Source organism: Nerophis lumbriciformis, linkage group LG08, assembly GCF_033978685.3.
Source record: "Nerophis lumbriciformis linkage group LG08, RoL_Nlum_v2.1, whole genome shotgun sequence".
Taxonomy (NCBI): Eukaryota; Metazoa; Chordata; class Actinopteri; order Syngnathiformes; family Syngnathidae; genus Nerophis; species Nerophis lumbriciformis.
In genome coordinates, this window is record NC_084555.2 from 25,969,341 (window position 1) to 25,992,131 (window position 22,791).

Here is a 22,791-nt window from a genome sequence, read left to right on the forward strand (position 1 = left end):
AGTGACTACATTTGATTGTTTACAATCAGAAGAGGTGTGATGAGGAAGGGAGGGTGTTAGTTTAGGGTTGAAGTTGCCTGGAGGTGTTCTTTTAGTGCGGTTTTGAAGGAAGATAGTGATGCTCTTTCTTTTACACCTGTTGGGAGTGCATTCCACATTGATGTGGCATAGAAAGAGAATGAGTTAAGACCTTTGTTAGATCGGAATCTGGGTTTAACGTGGTTAGTGGAGCTCCCCCTGGTGTTGTGGTTATGGCGGTCATTTACGTTAAGGAAGTAGTTTGACATGTACTTTGGTATCAGGGAGGTGTAGCGGATTTTATAGACAAGGCGCAGTGCAAGTTGTTTTACTCTGTCCTCCACCCTGAGCCAGCCCACTTTGGAGAAGTGGGTAGGAGTGAGGTGTGATCTGGGGTGGAGGTCTAGAAGTAATCTGACTAGCTTGTTCTGGGATGTTTGGAGTTTAGATTTGAGGGTTTTGGAGGTGCTAGGGTACCAGGAGGTGCATGCGTAATCGAAAAAGGGTTGAACGAGAGTTCCCGCTAGAATCCTCAAAGTGCTTTTGTTGACCAGAGAGGAGATTCTATAGAGAAATCTCGTTCGTTGGTTGACCTTTTTGATTACCTTGGTTGCCTTTTTATCACAGGAAAGATTAGCCTCTAGAATGGAACCTAGGTAGGTGACCTCATCTTTCCTGGTGATAATAATGTCACCCACTTTTATAGTGAAGTCACTGACTTTCTTAAGGTTGATGTGGAACCCAAACAGGATGGATTCCGTTTTACCCAGGTGTATGGATAGCTTGTTGTTGCTTGTAGCGAGCCAGGTGCAAATTCTACAGAGTTCAGAACTGAGGATTTTCTCCACCTGTGACTTGTCCTTGTCTGATACCAGCAGGGCCGAGTCATCCGCAAACAAAAACAATTCACAGTCGCATGCTGATGACATGTCCATCCATCCATCCATCCATTTTCTACCGCTTGTTCCCTTTAGGGTCGCGGGGGGCGCTGGAGCCTATCTCAGCTACAATCGGGCGGAAGGCGGGGTACACCCTGGACAAGTGGCCACCTCATCGCAGGGCCAACACAGATAGACAGACAACGTTCACACTCACATCCACACACTAGGGCCAATTTAGTGTTGCCAATCAACCTATCCCCAGGTGCATGTCTTTGGAGGTGGGAGGAAACCGGAGTACCCGGAGGGAACCCACGCAGTCACGGGGAGAACATGCAAACTCCACACAGAAAGATCCCGAGCCTGGGATTGAACCCCAGACTACTCAGCACCTTCGTATTGTGAGGCAGATGCACTAACCCCTCTTCCACCGTGCTGCCCTGATGACATGTCGTTTATGTATATTAGGAACAGTAAAGGCCTCCAATCATTTGTGGCAGCTTTGGGGTACTTTGAAGACTGCCAGCAACTTCCAATTTGTCGACTAACCAGAGCAACGCTTACTCCAATCAGCAGATATCCGGTTGTCATAATTCCGAATAGGTGGATATTTTCATGTCCTTGACTGAAGGGTCGCCAGGCACGCCGCACTCCTTCTTCTCCCAAGAGTCCGTCGTGTGTCCAACAACAACGGCTCCGTCAAGACAAGCAGGTTGCCCCAAACCCAAGATCTTGTCAATTTTGTTGAGGCCAGTTAAGTAGTTCCAATGTTTAAATTTGGAGAGCAGTGCAAAAAGAGGCAACAAGAAAGTTGAGTCAAGACAAAACAAAGAAGCGAGCAGGAGAGATAAGGGAGAGGAAAGGGGAGCGTCCGCCCTCGATGAGTGCCAGTGAGAAAGAAGCTCTCCTTAAAATCATGTTTTTAGGTAAGACATTAGTTCAGTAATGCACTTAAGCATAAAGAATATGAGTCAAATTCACTGCTAACAGCTCAAAAGGTGCTAGCGCAAAGCAAACTTCAACATAAAAGCATGAGCATTAAATGAATTTGTATTAAATTGCTTCTCTGCTAAGCAAAGGTAAAGCTTTTATTTATTAGTATGATATTGTAAATTGACATTGATAATTGTTGCAATGTAATATTTACCTTTGTTTATAGTTATAGGGGGAAGTAACGACAATATTGTCGTTTGCTATGTGTTAACATATCGTTTGCTATTTTTTGATCAAATTAATTATCATTAATTCATTCATATCAAGGGTGTCTAAAGTGCAGTCCGGGGGGTAATTTGGGGCTCTTATTTAAAAAATAATAATAATAGCATTGAATGCAAAAACACACACAAATACGAAAACGACATAAAAAATGTGTAATGTAAGGAGAAGAGCTGACACAGCTGGGTTTTCCTCTAAACATATATAATGCCTTAACATATTGAATGTGTTTTTTAGCTTTTTTGTTTAACTTTCTAAAAAAAATTTGGACACCCCTGTTATTGATAGTACCATTAGAGTGACGGTGCACCTGTTGCCATAAGTAAACAAAGGAGAGAATACATGTATAATGGGTAGGGATGTCCGATAATGGCTTTTTGCTGATATCCGATATTCCGATATTGTCCAACTCTTTAATTAACGATACCGATATCAACCGATATATACAGTCGTGGAATTAACACATTATTATGCCTAATTTGGACAACCAGGTATGGTGAAGATAAGGTCCTTTTTAAAAAAATGTATAAAATAAAATAAGATAAATAAATTAAAAACATTTTATTGAATAAAAAAGAAAGTAAAACAATATAAAAACAGTTACATAGAAACTAATAATTAATGAAAATGAGTCAAATTAACTGTTAAAGGTTAGTACTATTAGTGGACCAGCAGCACGCACAATCATGTGTGCTTACGGACTGTATCCCTTGCAGACTGTATTGATATATATTGATATATAATGTAGGAACCAGAATATTAATAACAGAAATAAACAACCCTTTTGTGTGAATGAGTGTGAATGAGTGTAAATGGGGGAGGGAGTTTTTTTGGGTTGGTGCACTAATTGTAAGTATATCTTGTGTTTTTTATGTTGATTTAATAAAAAAAAAAAAAAAAAAACCCGATACCGATAATAAAAAAACCGATACCGATCATTTCCGATATTACATTTTAACGCATTTATCGGCCGATAATATCGGCAGGCCGATATTATCGGACATCTCTAATAATGGGTTAAATAAATGTGCTGATAAGGTCAATTAAATATGATTATAGTAAGTTTTAATTATATAAATAATGAATATGATTTGGTTTTCATTGATTGGCTTCGACATATTTTCTTCATCAATAAACCCTTAGAATTAGTTCAACAGTTTAAAATAAATCACTGTGGCTTTTTAAAAAAAAAAAATCTCGTCAGACTGCATTTTAGAGATGTTGACAAGCTCAGAGATAAACGGGCAATAGAAAAGTCCTTCAGGAACTTAAAGTGTTACATAACTTCTCTCACTCGCCATTCAAATAATAGTGGTGCAACAATGGCTTCATTCAGAAGCAACAATTATGAAACAGGATTATTACTATATTTTGAAACATTTATATTTGAGTGCAGTGACAATAAGAAACAATAACACATTTACCAAGGCATGTAAGATGTTGGAAAATACTGTATAACAACTCCTTCAATTGTAAGCACATAAAAAGCCGTGTGAATGTTACACAGCTGGTATACATTAAATGTATTAATTCTGTTGGATTTCCAGAAGACATAAGGCCTTTTTACCATCTGTTAATTCCACATCAAGCTTGCCTCTCCCAAACTGGGCAGTGCCAAATTGGAACAAAATACATAATACTGTGCAGCAAAATACTGTACAGAGGATTTAGGACAAAACAAATATATGCTTAGTGGACATAGCTGCTGTTAAAGCACTAGAAATGACTAAGGAGCTTTACCCCGGTTTGTTCCCTCAGCATAGGTTTATCCAGAGCATTTGACCAACCAAACCTGCCGTGTGACAAAAGTGTTGAGCAAATTCTTCTTTCATGCATTGAAAATGTGTCCGTATCCAAAGGCATCAGATAATAATAATGTAATCAGTAAGATCAGAATGTTTGCAGCCTTGGGCTCCTTTCTTTAAAAATCTCAAAGCAAAGCTTCAGTGTAGGGTCAAACTGTTGATTAAAATGTGAGGAAAAACTATTAAGTATGTGCAAAGTGCAAAGTGTTGTTTTGGTTACGAGTATCAACATTTTTCTTTCGTCTCCACTTTTTGTGTTTTTTTAAAGTCACAATGTGTTCCTACAACATGCCAGTAAAAAAATTATAAAGTTATAGGCCACAAATTGCACCCCGCCTGCACTTTCGACAACTCTATTGTAGGTACATCCATATTATTTCTTAACATGTGAGTTTGAGTTTATTTCGAACATGCACGCATACAACATGATACATCACAATTTCCAGTTTCTCTATTCAACATGTTCGAAAAGGAGTAGGACAAAGCTTAGCTTATTTAATCCTACCCCTTTTCCTTTGCATAGCAGTTGCTAAAACTTTTGTTCACTTCCTGTTCTCAATTTATTCATAATATACTCCATAAGTTGTCAGAGTATGTTGGTGACGAACCCCAAGATGCAGAGATGGCAGGCTTTGTCCAGGAAAACATGATTTAATTTAACACTATAGCAAAATAACAAACAAAAGGGTACAAACAAAAGGCGCGCACAAGGCGGAGAACAAACTTGGCTATGAACTAAAATCGCACAAAGGCTAACTGTCGACAAGAAACATAAACACTTACTGTGACACGAAGGAACTATGACATGAGCAGAGTGAAAAAAGTAGACAGAGCTACAACGACAAGAATTATGACAGGTAGTAGTGACATTGACAATGACAATAATCCAGCACTGACTGGAGGGGAAGGCAGGTTTAAATAGCAGCTGGCTGATTGACACCAGGTGTGGCCAGGTGCCAATCAGCCACAGCTGAGGGGAAGCAGCACTCTGGGAGACAATCAGGAAATGAAGACAAAATAAAAGCGCTGACAGAAAACTAAGACAAACGCAGAGGAAAAACTAAAACACAGTCAAACTGTCAGGGACAAGCCTGACATAAGTAAAAACAATAAAAATAAATGAATAATAATTGGTGAAGTAAGTTATATTTCATATGGTGAGATGAGTAAGATTATCTGTGCCAGCCATTAAAAGAACACATGCTATTTGGTACTTTAAAGTTTTTTTTAGTTTAAAAAGTCACAAAAAACTGTGCCCAATTACTAGTACCGAGCAGTCAGTATTATTGGACGATGACCCAGCTAAATCAGCCCCATAGTACACTTGTAAAATATTATCTAATTTATTTTCAATATTATGTTCGTGTATCATCCCTTACACTGTAGTAGCACTTTATTATTTTTTATAATTTAACTTATTTATCTTTGTTACTCCCCTGGCTCGGTGCCCTCTTTCGCCTGTTGGGTTTTGTTTACATTCTTTTAAATAAAATTAAAAAAATGAACATTGTTTTTGTAGTATCTCTTCTCTTCTTTGTACATGTATATACTGTATGTGTTGCACGTATACATTTTTGCGCAATAACATATATTATAAATATAAACTTGTGATATGCATGTTGTAGTCAGGACTGGGGAGAACTGAATTGTTGCATATAGTGCTTTCTAGTGGTTGTAGCAAGTAACACATGACTGCTGATTTTGCAGATACAGTGGTAGGTACACTGTGACATGACAATCCTAGGCAGGTTTTTTAGTGAATTTGATAAATTACACAAAAAATGGCAATATAATCTAAGATGTGTTGATTGTAATATAATTCATTTACAAAAAAAAAGTTTTTTCCCCTAATACAGTAATCCCTCGTTTATCGTTGATAACTGGTTCCCAACGTGATACATGTATTTATTTATATGAATGATAAATCTAATATTTTTATAGCTGGAACACATTGTTTACTAGTTTATAAATATATGTTTCAACATTATGACATGAAATAACACCCTTTAGTCACCTTTACACTATTTTAATTCAATATTATGACGCGACCTGAGCCTGGGCCAATCAGTGGCCACGATACTGAACAGCATCATCTGATTGGTTTGGTCTCATCTACTGTAGGATTTATACTTCTATGCCAGTTTTATGCCTGAAATACTTAATTTAAGGCCAAATGTTGTAGAATATGCTTTAAAAAAATATAATATCAGCAATGGGGTGAAGCCTCAGTCGAGTAGCGCCTGAACTTACGAGCTTAATTGGTTCAGTGACTGAGCTCTTAACTCAAAACACTTGTATCTCAAATCAACGTCGTAGTACAGTCTTTCACACTTACTCCGTTCCAATGGTAGATGGACCGCTAGCTATAAGCTAATGCTAACAAGTAAGACCCAATGTTTCCGGTGCATCTTACGGGGTAAAAGGATGAAAGCATAATTAGCCAAGAGACAGCAATTATCTCAAAACACTCTTAAGTTGAGGTACGACTGTATCTGAAGCACGATAAAAATAAAAATGTATGACCTCTCATTTTGGGATTAGCTGTAAATTGATATTTATTTTAAGTGTGTTGATGGTGTGCTGTGTTAAGTGTTTGAAATCAGGGGTTCTTAACCTTTTTGACCTCAGGGTTCCATCCATCCATCTTCTTCCGCTTATCCGAGGTCGGGTCGCGGGGGCAGCAGCCTAAGCAGGGAAGCCCAGACTTCCCTCTCTCCAGCCACTTCGTCCAGCTCCTCCCGGGGGATTCCGAGGCGTTCCCAGGTCAGCCGGGAGAGATAGTCTTCCCAACGTGTCCTGGGTCTTCCCCATGGCCTCCTACCGGTCGGACGTGCCCGAAACACCTTCCTAGGGAGGCGTTCGGGTGGCATCCTGACCAGATGCCCGAACCACCTCATCTGGCTCCTCTCGATGTGGAGGAGCAGCGGGTTCACTTTGAGCTCCTCTCAGATGGCAGAGCCTCTCACCCTATCTCTAAGGGAGATCCCCGCCACCCAGCGGAGGAAACTCATTTCGGCCGCTTGTACCCGTGATCTTGTCCTTTCGGTCATGACCCAAAGCTCATGACCATAGGTGAGGATGGGAACGTAGATCGACCGGTAAATTGAGAGCTTTGCCTTCCGGCTCAGCTCCTTCTTCCCCACAACGGATCGATACAGCGTCCGCATTACTGAAGACGCCGCACCGATCCGCCTGTCGATCTCACGATCCACTCTTCCCTCACTCGTGAACAAGACTCCGAGGTACTTGAACTCCTCCACTTGGGGCAAGATATCCTCCCCAACCCGGAGATGGCACTCCACCCTTTTCCGGGAGAGAACCATGGACTCGGACTTGGAGGTGCTGATTCCCATCCCAGTCGGGATGGGAATCAGCACTCAATATATCCACTCAAATATCAACACTAAATTAATATTACTCTTGATTTCAATCGTATTCAATACGATTTCAATCGTATTCAATACAATTGAAAATTTAACCTACTTAGTTTAAAAATGTATCAAGTGAAATTAAACCATGTGTTAATCATAAAGATTATTTGACACATAAACCTTAGGCTAAGGTCAGGCTGATTAAAAAATAAGTATATACTGCATAAGAAGGGACTCGTAAATAACTGATTACAAATAAATTAACATTCAATTATGTTGTGTCGGGATAGACTAATGCTTATGTGTATTAAACTGTCAATGAAATTGAAATGCAAATAAAAATACAGCTTCAGCACTTTAGTCATAATTTTTGCACTTAAAACTTCTACGACTTTAGCTCCAGACTTGTTTGTTGTCATTACTGCCACAAGTGGTGGAAAAGTGTATTACAACTAGGTACCGCTGCAGACCACAGCTGAAAAACAGGTAATTTTTTAGCGGCTCTCAAGGGGTCAATTGGACGCCCAACAATAGCCCTATAGTTAAGAATCACTGCTCTTAAACAATTGCCCAATTAAGTCCTGTAAAAAAACAACATGTTAATTAAATATCAACTCAAGGCAATAACCAGACTGGTATTCTGCAAGAAAAAAAACTTTATTCCTTGTAAACCTCACAGAGCGAGAGTGCAACCAAGGTCAGACCTGGGGTGATAAAAGGGGGCTTGGGGGGGCTAGGTGGAGAGAGCAGTGACTGGGCATAGAAAACCAAAAAAAAAAAAACTTTTCTAAACTTTCAACAATCAGTTGACCAACTGGCTAGAGTCTAGACTGGTATTTTCACAACACTTGTTTCAAGAGCCAATGAGAGCATTCAAGCAGAAAAAAACCTCATATACAGAAGTTGAAAACCACACAAACACGCACAACAATGACCCATTTGATGATGATGATGATGATGAATCCTTATCAGACTCAAGCCTTTTGCTCCATGCAAGGAAATAAATTACTGGTACTTTGAAACCCAGTTGAGAATAATGTAACATTCACGAGAAGAGCTGCAATGTCCTATAGTCTCTTTGCTGGAAACTACACACATGCTACTCCAAACAGGTCATTTGACTTTTTTTTCCCCCAAAAATGTCATCCAATGTGTTTGCAGTACATTCTTGAATGCACTACTAGAGAGGAAGTAGAATTGCATTCTTGGAACACAAACTGAATGGTTAGGGGGGTCAATTAAATACAGTTCCTTTAAATCCAATATTTAGTTTTTGGCGTTCTCAAAGCTCTGATTCACATTGCACGGCCCATTTAAGTTTTTTTGTTTCCCTTTCAAATATGTTTTCTGCAGTGCAACATAAAAGTTGAAAAAGAAACAACATAGGCAGCAGCTAAGCAGCATAGCTGAGTGATGAGTGCAGTAGAAGGAGGCCTTGACCAAACACTGACACGCAACCAGGACCAAATCTTTTTTCTTTTTTTTTTCCAACTAAGTGACACCTTCAAGTGCTCAAGAGATTTTCACATTGTTCTGAAGAAAAAATAAATAAATAAATCAGCACCAGAAAACAATTTCCATTTCAAATGTTCTTTCTTGGCCCTTTGGCCAAATAACTCTGATGGGAAATTTGAAGTTTGCAATTGATTCTTTAACTCAATATGTCCTCAATCAAGGCACTGTAATCATGAGACCGGCTGAAATACTATGCAAAAATAATGACCAGCTTATCCAGCAATCTTAAACTTAAAGCTCACTCCAAAATACAACATAGAAAATCAGAACACTTATACATGTTTTTTCATAGCAGTCTGCCTGTATTTAACTCAAAATGGCCTGATTCTGAGCGTTCTGACCACATCCAGCTTGAGTCTTAAAAAAGATCCGCTGAGACAAAATCACTCAACGCATCTCAAAAACAATAACCCTCAAGCAACGGAGCAGGGTTTGTGTATTAAGTGTCTGATTGTAAATTAAAATAATAAAGTAAGTGGGTCTGTGCTAATGTTGCACTACATTCCTCTGATTGTACAAATGTTTCCTTATTAACTTGGGAGAAGAGGGTATATAGCCTGGGATCCGTTTGATGGTTTAGGAGGGACTTCTCCACCCCTAAATCATAAAACAGTCACTCCCAAGAACCAAAGTGCAGCTTGTTGGCTGTATTGGTAGATGACAGCGAATCGATACATCCCCCAATCTGTGAGGTTTCACTAAACACTCATGAGGAAAAAAAAAACTTTCTAATGAAATTGATGTCTGGTTTATTTATTTTTTGTATTTTGTTTCAACTACACACAATACAACAACCTCCTGACCTGGCGAGGAAAAAAGAAAGAGCCAAGAAAAAAAATATTCTCAGCCGCAGACATGCCGAGCAGATTGAAGGGTGACGGGCCAGGGAACCCCCCCATGCCCCCCCAAAAAAGAGAAAAAGGGCGAATGGAAGGAGAGATAGCATAAAGCAGTCACTTTTTGAGGGGCTGATAAACTGAGGCGTTGGGGTCCAGACCAGAGGGGTTGGTGTCCATGAACTTGGAGGAGTAGTGGGGGGCCACGGGGGTCATGCTGCTGGTGTCTGTTGTGTATGAGATGCTGGGCATGACAGCCATCACTTCGGCTATCTTCTGTTTCAGATCTTTTATTTCTTGGTCTTTCTGAAGGATCTGACCTGAGGACAGATGCCAACAAGTGAGTTGAAAAACAACACAAACAAGTGGGTCCTTAAACAAGGTAACAATAGCTGGGTTTCCATTACTCCTAGAAATGCGCAAAACCTAAATATCGCAATAAGAAACTGGTAATGGAAACACATTTTTAAAAACCTCTCAAATATCACAAAAATGTTTTTGCGCTCTCATGAGGTGGTTTTTGAGACGTTTCGATGTTGAAGTTTATCACAAAAGCATGATGGAAAAACTTTTTTCACATTTGTGTAGTTGCACCCAACTGGCGGGGCATCGCGGGTGGACGGGTTGTCTTGGTTTTGCTTCGATTGGTCGGTCAGAGTCGGGCGAGACGGCATCGCCACACAGGGCCGTCTCGCGGGTCCCTCCCCGCATGCTCGGAGAGACCCACATGCCCAAACAAGTTTCAAGGGGGCCGTAAGGACGGTGCCTTTGAGCGACCACCAGCTGCATTAATCTTCTATTGACATCACGGCAACAGCAGTGGCTGCAATATCTTCCTCAAAGTGGAGTGTCGCAGGATGAGCTTTTACAAGAAATACGACTCATGACTCAAAACACACCCTTAAATGGAACCAACGAGTTGCAAATGTACTTTATCAGAATTTTTTAAATATCGCTTTTATTTTGCGAAAAACTGCAATGTAATCGCAGCTATTGAGACTATCGCAGTGTCCTAATTCGAGGCTGAATTTTACATCTATTGCAATGACAGAAAAGCTACCTCAAACCAGCACACTAAAATGGCTCTTTCTCCCTTTTCTTGTAGGATGCATCGCTACTATCATTCAGCTACTACAGCAATATCAGAATCAGATTTATTGGCCAAGTGTGTTTAACACACAACGAATTTGACTTGGTAGACTACAACTCAATTGTTTCAGAGAGACCAAATTTTCCAGAAAGCTATGGATCGTTCTGACGGCCTTCTCCCTTTACTATTAGTCTTTTTTTGTATATTGTGGAGAACCAGCGTCTTCTACAATAGATATTTTATTATGGTCTACGTATTTTGTCAAGAGTTACAGCAGTAATCTGCTGTTTTTAAGAACATACTGTAAAAAGCTAGTCGAATATCTTCTCTATGACAGCACTCTGGCGTTTTGAAGATTTTGCTACAAAAATGTGAGTCTCTCAGAACTTTTTTTAAACTGAACTTGTGGGCCACCAGTTGAATAGCCCAAATGATGAAAAATAGAGGACCTAAAAAGGAACCTTGAGGAACACCACTAGTATAACTATAACAAATGACTACTGGCTGCAGCTGAAGTAAACAAGCTACAGCAACACCTTAGTTACATTAATCACATTATAAAATTTAACTGCCAAAAAGTAGAGAACCTAAAGGGGTGCCTCAAGGTACTCCTGAGTTATGTAAATCACAAGTTTGGGCCCCAGTGTTCTATATTTGATAGCAAGGTTAAAATGTCAATGCAAGGATCTGCAAATGTGTTTACTGTGGTCCAAGTTCCTCTACACAACAGGAGAAAGCTTGTCTTTTTTGGAAATTACTGCAAAAATGCCTGGCTGACAAGTTTTTAACTGAACTCGGGGGGCTGGTATGGAGTCATTCCTGGGCTGGATTTGGCCATCGGGCCACTAAATATAATTGATCTTCTCTGTTGACCGAAATCATTTGCACACCACAGCAAGCTTGTCCAAAATTCCTAAATGATTTAAGAATATCCTCCAAATTCCACTTGAGTTCCAAAAATGTGAATGATAATTGAGGTTGTGAACAAGAAGTTGAATTAAAGAAGTAGTACAAAATTTGATTTAAGGAAAACAATTGCAAATCCACGACTAAAATGTTTGTATAATGCAGAATCACGCTTCAGAGTATTATTCCATTCTAGGGATATAATTAGAGATGTAACGGTATTGTAGATACCGCAGTTTGCGGTTTCAAAGAGTTCACAATAAAGCAGTGACGCGTAACGGTATCAAACAAAAACTTGGTGAGTGTAGTTTTTTTCTGGCGCTTTAGCGTTGGCCGGGTCTAAAAATAAACTACATCTCCCAGAATGGTGTGCTTGGAACGTCGTAAGCAGGAAGTGAAGTGTTCGTAGTATCTATTCATCAATCCATCCATTTTCTACCGCTTGTCGCTCTCAGTAGATAAGAGGAATTGTTTTTTTGGACATTTCTTAGAAATGTCATCAAAATCGGTCCATAAATATTTGAGTTATGTTGCGAACAAACACACAAACTCTGGAAAAAACATAACCTCTTTGGCAAAGGTAAGAATGTCTGTGTTCTGCAAAGCAAAGCGTGCAGGGAAATATGAGTACCGGTAAACTGAAAAGAAACTTGATATATCTTTAATCTATCCATCCATTTTCAACCACTTGTCTCTCTCGGTGTCTTGGGGGAGCTGGAGCCTATCCAGCAGTTTGTGAGGTATTTACATTATTAAACGTTTGTTAGTTAACTTTTCTGACATTCAGCATTTTCCAAATTGATATAAAAAATGTCCACTGCAGAACACAATGCTTCTCAGAAAGTAAAAGTTGAAAGACACTTAAATGACCATTATTGTTTTACACAAGATGTTTACATTATATAATTTAAAAGACATCAACTGTACGTTTAAAAAAATATATATTTATTTGAAACAGTGTATGTTCACGCACAATTCTTTGCACTTAAAAATACATGCTAGTAGTAATAAATATGATTAGTCTTTAACCGAAACATTTCTGTCTCTTCATTTTACACACTGTGAAATCTTTTTTTTTTGGACATATACCATTTTAATATCGTAGCGTGGCCTTAATTCTGTGATAATATCGTAACATGGGATTTTGAAAACATACATCCCTATATGTAATTATATTAAAATGAGATATCACTGTTATTGAATTACAATGGAAGTGCAATCATCCTTTGATGTGGAGCCAATGAAATTCAAATTCCCATTCTGCAAAGAATTAGATTGAAATAGAACATTTCCTTACGTATTTTTACTCATTTGAACATTTAAAACAGGATATGTTAAACATTGGACCTTAGAATGTATGTTTAAATATGCCAATATGCTGCACTAATATATGAAGCAATCCCTCTCATAGGCTTGGTCTACAAAATAGGCACCCGTAACATATTTAAATGAAAACTACAGACCTTGCGCAATCTCCAGCTGTCTTTTGGCATCCCCCAGTGCGGAGAAGAGGTCCAGTTTGATCCTGGTCTCTGCACTGAGACTGTTCTCCAAGTGCTGGGTCTTGTCCTGCATGGCTGACAGCGCTGACATCAGCACTTCTGTGTCTTTTTCATTCTCCTTGTATTTATGAAGCTCCTAAAAAGAGGGAAGATATTCAGTCAGGGTGACAATGACAACATTTTAAGCACAGTGACAATGATGTTCACCATTGCCAAGATGTGTACAATAAATATTCCATGTATTTAGTCTAAGGTTAGGTAAAAGCTGGTGTACTCACGTTGTAGTTAAAAACCCCAAATCGAAATAGGTTAATAATGTATTTTGACAGTAAAAATAATTTATATTGGGCAGGACTTCGATGCAAATACAATTTTTGTTGCTTTTAATAATGAATAATAAAAATCCATTAATTTTGTACTATTTATCATGTTCTGTACACCCCGGACTGATCACCAGTCAATCAAATATAGCCAAAGCACCACTCACATTCAAACCTTCCATCCATCCATCCATCCATCTTCTTCCGCTTATCCGAGGTCGGGTCGCGGGGGCAGCAGCCTAAGCAGGGAAGCCCAGACTTCCCTCTCCCCAGCCACTTCGTCCAGCTCTTCCTGTGGGACCCCGAGGCGTTCCCAGGCCAGCCGGGAGACATAGTCTTCCCAACGTGTCCTGGGTCTTCCCCGCGGCCTCCTACCGGTCGGACGTGCCCTAAACACCTCCCTAGGGAGGTCTTCGGGTGGCATCCTGACCAGATGCCCGAACCACCTCATCTGGCTCCTCTCGATGTGGAGGAGCAGCGGCTTTACTTTGAGCTCCCCCCGGATGGCAGAGCTTCTCACCCTATCTCTAAGGGAGAGCCCCGCCACCCGGCGGAGGAAACTCATTTCGGCCGCTTGTACCCGTGATCTTGTCCTTTCGGTCATAACCCAAAGCTCGTGACCATAGGTGAGGATGGGAACGTAGATCGACCGGTAAATTGAGAGCTTTGCCTTCCGGCTCAGCTCCTTCTTCACCACAACGGATCGATACAGCGTCTGCATTACTGAAGACGCTGCACCGATCCGCCTGTCGATCTCACGATCCACTCTTCCCTCACTCGTGAACAAGACTCCGAGGTACTTGAACTCCTCCACTTGGGGCAAGATCTCCTCCCCAACCCGGAGATGGCACTCCACCCTTTTCCGGGCGAGAACCATGGACTCGGACTTGGAGGTGCTGATTCTCATGAACAATTTAGAGCAGGGGTGTCCAAACTACGGCCCGACAGAGATTGGCTCGCGCGCCCCCAAGAGGGACAAGCGGTAGAAAATGGACAGATTGATTGAATTGGAGTGATAATGCTGCCCTCTTACAGACAAGGATAAAATCGATGGTCAATGACCATGAGTTTCATATAAAGGTCACTTGAGCACAGCATCAATTTATAGAACCCAATTTAAACAACTTTCCCCACTCCATCCATCTATTTTCTACTGCTTGTCCCTGTCGAGGTCGCGAGGGTGGCTGGCGCCTATCCCAGCTACATTTGAGCAGAAGTCAGGGTACATCCTGAAGAAGTCACCACCTCATCGCTCATGGTGTAAACTAACTATAACCAACAACTAAAGTCAACACATAGTTTCACATAACAAACCTTGCGCTCATTTAACTTTGTGGACATTGTTAAACATTAGGGGTGTAACGGTACTTGTATTTGTATTGAACCGTTTCGGTACGGGGGTGTACCGAACGAGTTGGTAAGCTTAAGTCTTAACAAGCTGCTTTTCTTCTTCTGCCTGTCTCAGCACCCAGCATTGTCCCACCCACACAATCATCTGATTGGTTACACACAAAGCGGTAACAGCCAATCAGCAGTGCGTATTCAGAGCGCATGTAGTCAATGCTTCAGCTTCGAGCAGGTAGGTGTTTAGCAGGTAAGCATCAGGCAGCGGACTCTCCCAAATGATAATAAACACCTCCCAGTCAACAACTAGTAACATCAATATGAGCCCGTTGACGTTCTAGAAACTTTAAATGGCAGCTCAGCTTGCTTGCAGTCCTGGCTTGAGGTGAAGGCTAATTAGCTCTTAGCGTAACGTTAGCTCATTTTGCGGTGTATGTGTGTGTGTGTGTGTATGTGTGTTACGGACAGAAAAGTTTTGAATGGCAGGGTCCCTGCTATCACATGTTGATAAAAATATAAAATTGACATAATAAAAATCAACTACAGGCTTCCCAAATGCTGTAAAAAATTAAGCATGATGAGTTGACTTGAAACTGTTTAATGTTGCACTTTTCATATGTAGAAGAAAAGTTTTGTCATTTTATTTAATCTGAGCAACAACTTGAGGCAGTTTAATGTTGATTAACGTGGGCAGAATTATAATAGTGTTTCCAATGTTAAAAGAATAAAGCCATTGTTCACAAATTTGGTAAATAAATAACCAAAAAAAATTATATTTTGTTGTTTTCCTACTGTACCGAAAATGAACCGAACCGTGACCTCTAAACAGAGGTACGTACCGAACCGAAATTTTTGAGTACCGTTACACCCCTATTAAACACGTATATATAATTTAAACTTACACATATATACGTCTACAGTTTCCAAAAACAATCTGAAATGTGGACTTGTCAGACCACAGAACACTTTTCCACTTTGTATTAGTCCATCTTAGATGAGCTCAGGCCCAGCGAAGCCGACGGCGTTTCTGGGTGTTGTTGATAAACGCTTTTCGCCTTGCATAGGAGAGTTTTAACTTGCACTTAGAGATGTAGCGACCAACTGTAGTTACTGACAGTGGGTTTCTGAAGTGTTCCTGAGCCCATGTGGTGATATCCTCTACACACTGATGCCGCTTGTTGATGCAGTACAGCCTGAGGGATCGAAGGTCACGGGCTTAGTTGCTTACGTGCAGTGATTTCTCCAGATTCTCTGAACCCTTTGATGATATTATGGACTGTAGATGGTGAAATCCCTAAATTCCTTGCAATAGCTGGTTGAGAAAGATTTTTCTTAAACTGTTCAACAATTTGCTCACGCATTTGTTGACAAAGTGGTGATCCTCGCCTCATCCTTGTTTGTGAATGACTGAGCATTTCATGGAATCTACTTTTATACCCAATCATGGCACCCACCTGTTCCCAATTAGCCTGCACACCTGTGGGATGTTCCAAATAAGTGTTTGATGAGCATTCCTCAACTTTATCAGTATTTATTGCCACCTTTCCCAACTTCTTTGTCAAGTGTTGCTGGCATCAAATTCTAAAGTTAATGATTATTTGCAAAAAAATATATATTTATCAGTTTGAACATCAATTATGTTGTCTTTGTAACATATTCAACTGAATATGGGTTGAAAATGATTTGCAAATCATTGCAATCCGTTTATATTTACATCTAACACAATTTCCCAACTCATATGGAAACGGGGTTCCATACATTACATACATATATACACATAGATACATACATATATATGTGTGTGTGTGTGTGTGTGTGTGTGTATATATATATATATATATATATATATATATATATATATATATATATATATATATATATATATATATATATATATATATATATATATATATATATATATATATATATATATATATATATATATATATATATATATATACATACATATTAGGGCTGCAACAACTAATCGATTAAAACGATTAAAAAAATAGTTGGCGATTAATTTAGTCATAGATTCGTTGGATCTATGCTATGCACATGCGCAGAGGCAATTTTTTTTTTTTTAATTTTTTTATTTTATAAACCTTTATTTATAAACTGCAACATGTACAAACAGCTGAGAAACAATAATCAAAATAAGTATGGTGCCAGTATGCTGTTTTTTTCAATAAAATACTGGAAAGGATAGAAATGTAGTTTGTCTCTTTTATCCGATTATCAATCGATTAATCGGAGTAATAATCGACAGATTATTCGATTATCAAATGAATAGTTAGTTGCAGCCCTAATATATATATATATATATATATATATATATATATACACATACATACACACACACACAATATATATATGTATATACACACACACATTTATATATATATATATATAATATATATACACGCACACATGCACACATTTATTTGTATTTATTTATCTTATTTGGTTTCTACCATATAACTGTTAATAATGCTTATGTTGCTTTCCTATGCACATTTAATTTCTCCTTAAGGTATATGTAACAGTAATTTACAATAATGTTTCTTCTACAAATTACATAATTTTGAATGTTTTTTTGTGTTAAATAAAACTTAGTTCAAAGATATCAGTATAAGTACTTTTTGAACACATTTAAAAATACTGCCTGATCATTTTGGTCACAATAACGTTGATAGGAACTTTTCATATCGTGACATCCCTATAATGGACAATTGTAATGTAATTCTTTCGTCGAATAAATTGATAAAAACACCCCGACATTACTTTTTTTCTTACATTTTCAACTGTTTAAGACATTGCATAATTAACGTTAATTGGTATAAACAACATGGGCGCAGCCACTTTAGAAGCGAGTGTCAAAGGTAAACCAACAACGAGAACAACCGACATTTTCCGAGATACACGAGTTGTGTCAGGGTCTGGAAGGACATCGGGTGTTCGGTTTATTTAGGTCAGGCAGTTCTCAAAATGCCGAGTAAGGAACGAATCAAAAAAAGAAAACACAAACAACTACAGGCTGTCAGAAAAAGATGAAGCAAGCTACACAACTTCTTTAGGTAGGTTAATTTCATAGTTTAAATGGAGTGCTAAAATTACGGTAGTTGATCGTTTGCCCTCGAAACTCAGCAGTTCGAGACCTGTCAATGTTGTTCATGTGCTGTATTGTGAATGTTTATTTTGATTCATGGCTGTCAACAACCACGTGTGTTACACATGTGGATTTGTTTACTTTTTTGTAAACGTTGAACATAAGTCGCTGATGTAAACAATAACGGAATGAAAATTGCATGGCGTTTTGTATATTGATTTATACACAACTTTACTTAAGTTTACTACAAGTTAGGTCATACACTATATGATAGTCTATTTCAATTTACTGACATTTGATTATTTGTATATTACATACATACATCCTTTAATGACATTTGATTATTTGTAAATTACATACATGCATACATACATACATACATACATACATACATACATACATATGTGGCCTAAAATATGAGCCCTCCTTTAGGGCAACACTTGCCTTGAACTTAAAAAGTTATAATTTGGACAACTCTTATTTTTTTTGTGATAGTGTGATTGAAGCACATACTTGTTTGTCACAAAAAACATTCATGAAGTTTGGTTCTTTTATAAATGTATTATGGGTCTACTAAAAATGTGACCAAATCTGCTGGGTCAAAAGTATACATACAGCAACATACATTATCAATTTTGGTGATGTAGAAAAATTACAATCAAATCAAATTAGCTTCATGGTATGGCCTCTTAACTTCATGTGAGTGATTATGATTGACGACGCCTGTTAACTTCTCTGAGCCCATTTAAATACGGCTCATGTGATGCAGTCATTAGACTCGGTTACAAACGCGACAATGGAAAAGTCAAAGGAACTCAGCACAGATCTGAAAAAACGATTAATTGACTTGAACAATCACCAAAATGATTCCCGGGCGCAGCCACCGCTGCTGCCCACTGCTCCCCTCACCTCCCAGGGGGGTGATCAAGGGTGATGGGTCAAATGCAGAGAATAATTTCGCCACACCTAGTGTGTGTGTGACAATCATTGGTACTTTAACTTTAACTTTAAGTCAGGAAAGTCACTTGGAGCCATTTCAAAGCAGCTTAAGGTCCCAAGAGCAACTGTGCAGACAACTGTTCGTAAGTATAAAGTGCATGGCACAATTTTGTCACTGCCACGATCAGGAAGAAAGCGCAAGCTATCATCACCTCCTGCTGAGAGAAAATTGGTCAGGATGATCAAGAGTCAACCGAGAACCACCAAAAAGCAGGTCTGCAATGAATTGGAAGCTGCTGGAACACAAGTGTCAGTGTCTACAGTCAAGCGTGTTTTGCATCGCCATGGACTGAGAGGCTACCATCCAAAAAGGAAGCCCTTGCTCCAGAAGCAACACCTTAAGGCTCGTCTAAAGTTTGCTGCTGATCACATGGACAAAGATAAGACATTCTGGAGGAAAGTTCTGTGGTCAGATGAAACAAAAATGTTGCTGTTTGGCCACAATACCCAGCAATATGTTTGGAGGAAAAGTCCTTGTCAGAAAACCAACAAATTTAGCTGAACTGCACAAATGTTGTCTAGAGGAGTGGTCAAAAATTCAGCCAGAAGCTTGTGAATGGCTACCAAAAGTACCTTATTGCAGTGAAACTTGCCAAGGGACATGTAACCAAAAATTAACATTGCTGTATGTATACTTTTGGCCCAGCAGATTTGGTGCCATAATAAATTCATAAAAGAACCCAACTTCGTGAATGTTTTTTGTGACAAACAAGTATGTGCTCCAATCACTCTATCACAAAAAAATAAGAGCTGTAGAAATTATAGGAAACTCAAGACAGCCATGACATTATGTTCTTTACAAGTGCATGTAAACTTTTGACCACGACCCCGTAGGGAATAAGCGGTGCGCGCACGCACACACACACACACACACACACACACACACACACACACACACACACACACACACACACACACACACACACACACACACACACACACACACACACACACACACACACACACACACACACACACACACACACACACACACACACAAGCGTGTGTGTGTGTGTGTGTGTGTGTGTGTGTGAATATATATTGTTACTTCACATGCAGTCAGCTTTTGGCCCAAGGTCTAAAAGTTTGGACACCCCTGATTTAGAGTCCATCCTACAGTTAACCCAACATGCATGTTTTAGACTATGTAACACACAGAAACACAAATGTAACAAAATCAACATAAAAAATCCTTATTACCTGAACCTTTAAATCAAACTCCCTGATCTGGTCCTCCTTAAGCTTGTTGTCCAGGGTTAGTTTCTTACACTCTGTTTCTAATTCTGTGATCCGCCTTCGCAGCGTGTCTGTGCACTCCCCTCTGAAAAGCAGGACACAAACAACTAACAATGAACCGATAGCTAAATAACAGCAGTTGTGGAGAAAAAGTACTTTCAGATGCGCAGTATACCTGGAAGCAGCAGCTAATGCTACTGCCCTGGCTGCTGTAGCCTCCTCAAGCTTTTTGCGCTTCTTTTCGTCTGCTAGCTGTTTCTCAGCAGTCGTACGAGCTTCCTGCTCAGCTTTAAGCCTTTTCTCTAGTTGTCCCACAGCTTGCTTGTCCTTTTGCTTTGCCTGTACAGCATTGTGGAGCCTGTAGGTGCATACACACGATGTGTTAATAGGGGAATTTTTTTAAATTACTTCCAAAAGGTGTCGAGGATTGAAGTGAGGTTTTTATGTGCTTTCCCTGGTGTTTATTTATTTATACACTTTCTGGTCACGATCCTAAACTCAAAGCTTTACAAGTGTGACCTTGTTTAAGCCACTCACTTATTCTGCAGAAGCTCATTCTCCTGGCGCAGTTGGCCTAGCTCAGTACGTATTGAGCGCTCAGCACTGCCCAGTGTGCCAATCTGGCTGCGCAGGTCCTGTTCCACCTGCCGGCTCGCCTGCAGGTCCGCCTTCAGCTTCTTAACGTCCTGCTCCAATCTGTTCCAGATAGGAGCATTAAGAGTGGAAGGACAGCATAACCAAAATATTCACATATGCACAGGCCACAGCAGCATGGGAACCCCCTCAGTTGATCATTTTAAAGAATGTGCACACATTAAAATGGAATGAGTAGCAATTGAATGTTAAAATTAATCAGCAATTTAAGTACTTATGGAAATAAATTTTTCTCCATAACTGAATGCGAACATGCTAAATATATACAGGCCAAGAACTTGGACAGCGTACTAGGATAGAAGTGTCAAAGAGAGGTGGCTGCACATGAATCAAGAGAATCTTACTAAGCAGTATAAAAGTCCTAAAAATGCCATAAATATATTGTGCAAATAATAAAAAGTTGTAAGATTATACAACTTTTAAAGAATTAAAGTTTGTGAAAAGATATGTTCTATGTGTGACACTAAAAATGATATTGACACTAAAAAATGTACATTCAAAGTCATTTCTGAATGTAATTTTGTGTGCTCTTATCAATAAAACTAATTTTGCATTGGATTACATCATACCAACGTTCAACGGACACGTCAGTTAATCATTTTTATTTAAAGGAAAACTACGATGAATTTAGTCTATTCTGACTTAGAAATATTTTTACAATGTTGGATACACGTGTTAAACAATGTCAAAGCGTTCAATACATGGGCTTCTGTGAGGGAAGGATTACAGGTAATCCTCGCTGCAGCCGCCATTTTGTGTGTCATAAATTTGTTTATATGCCAGCGGCAGTTTTCTAAATATTTTTCGCACTTTTGCTACGACAATGACGTCAACTTCGGGAAATTTGAAAGAGGACGTGAAAGTTTCCTACAGACAGACGCTCGATGGGGTTTGCAAAGCCAGGTATTTTCAGAAATTGAAGGGATATTGGCGATAAAGATCCGTATGAGATGGGATGGGAAAAGACGGATGGACTACTGATTTGGAATCTGGATATAAGTTACCCGGACATTGTCAACTATTTGGTGAACAATGTAAGTGCCTATACACTGGATGAGCTCAAGGGCTACAAGTCGCTGGAAGAGTACAATTACTTTGTGTGTGAATAGGTACAGGAAATTAATCTGGCCATAGAGATAAATGTTTGATCGTGTTCGTCGCTCACAGAGATCAACTGATCCATATTTGGACACTGTACATGTATGGCAGTATTTGTGAAATATGTTCACATTTTGCTGCAATGTTATTTACAATTGAAGCGAGCGTGAAGATCCGCGACAGCACAACAGTTACACAAGAAAAATCTTACTGGCTACTTCCATAAGCATAACAGCCTTTATCATCGACAAGGAAAACAACATAATTCAAAGCATTACTTGTTACAAAATGATCAGAGCAAACTTTATAGTGTCGTTTTGCTGGATCGGGAGTAAATCCAGCTCGATTGATTCTAGCCAGCCACAGGTTGCGCCTTTCTGTTGACATTCGCTAGGTTTATTTTCCCTGCTCTACAATGACCTTCGGAATATCGTAGTACTTTGTGGTTCCTTGTCTTGAATTCGCGCGATTTCTACAACCCCACACAACGCGTGTGTGACTCATTTCGCACAAAAAAAACAATAAAAGTGTTTGCATACACTCTTCGCTTGGTTTTGACACACAAGATGACGGACGTCCTCGGATGACGTCATCGGAAACCTATCATAAAGTTAAAGCATTTTGGATGCCTCAGTTCGTGAGGTTTTGCAGTCTGGCTACATCATGATGTCATAGCAAAGATGTACTGTACTTATTTAGACATTAACTCTCAGCCAAATGGGGAGGAAACAATTGAAGTGTGAAGTAGCGAATTTTCTGTAATGACTCAAAGTGCTTTACATTAAGAAACCCACTATCAACATGTAAGCTACATTTACACCAGTGTGGGTGGCACTGAGAGAAAGGTGGGTGAAGTGTCTTGCCACAGGACACAACGGCAGTGACTAAGACAGCA

At 39.3% G+C, this 22,791-nt stretch overlaps 1 protein-coding gene across 2 annotated transcripts in view; it reads right to left on the minus strand.

Annotated features, from left to right (window-relative positions):
• Positions 1-9,539: 9,539 nt before the first annotated feature.
• maco1b (macoilin 1b) overlaps positions 9,540-22,791 on the minus strand; it is a 28,842-nt gene continuing 15,590 nt past the window's right edge. For both annotated transcript variants that reach the window (XM_061968541.2, XM_061968540.2), the window contains exons 7-11: positions 20,682-20,840; positions 20,320-20,502; positions 20,109-20,229; positions 13,098-13,272; positions 9,540-9,958 (exon numbers count right to left, since the gene is read on the minus strand). In XM_061968541.2, the coding sequence (XP_061824525.1) occupies positions 9,756-9,958; positions 13,098-13,272; positions 20,109-20,229; positions 20,320-20,502; positions 20,682-20,840 (841 nt within the window). In that variant the 3' untranslated portion in view covers positions 9,540-9,755. The remainder of the gene's footprint in view (positions 9,959-13,097; positions 13,273-20,108; positions 20,230-20,319; positions 20,503-20,681; positions 20,841-22,791) is intronic.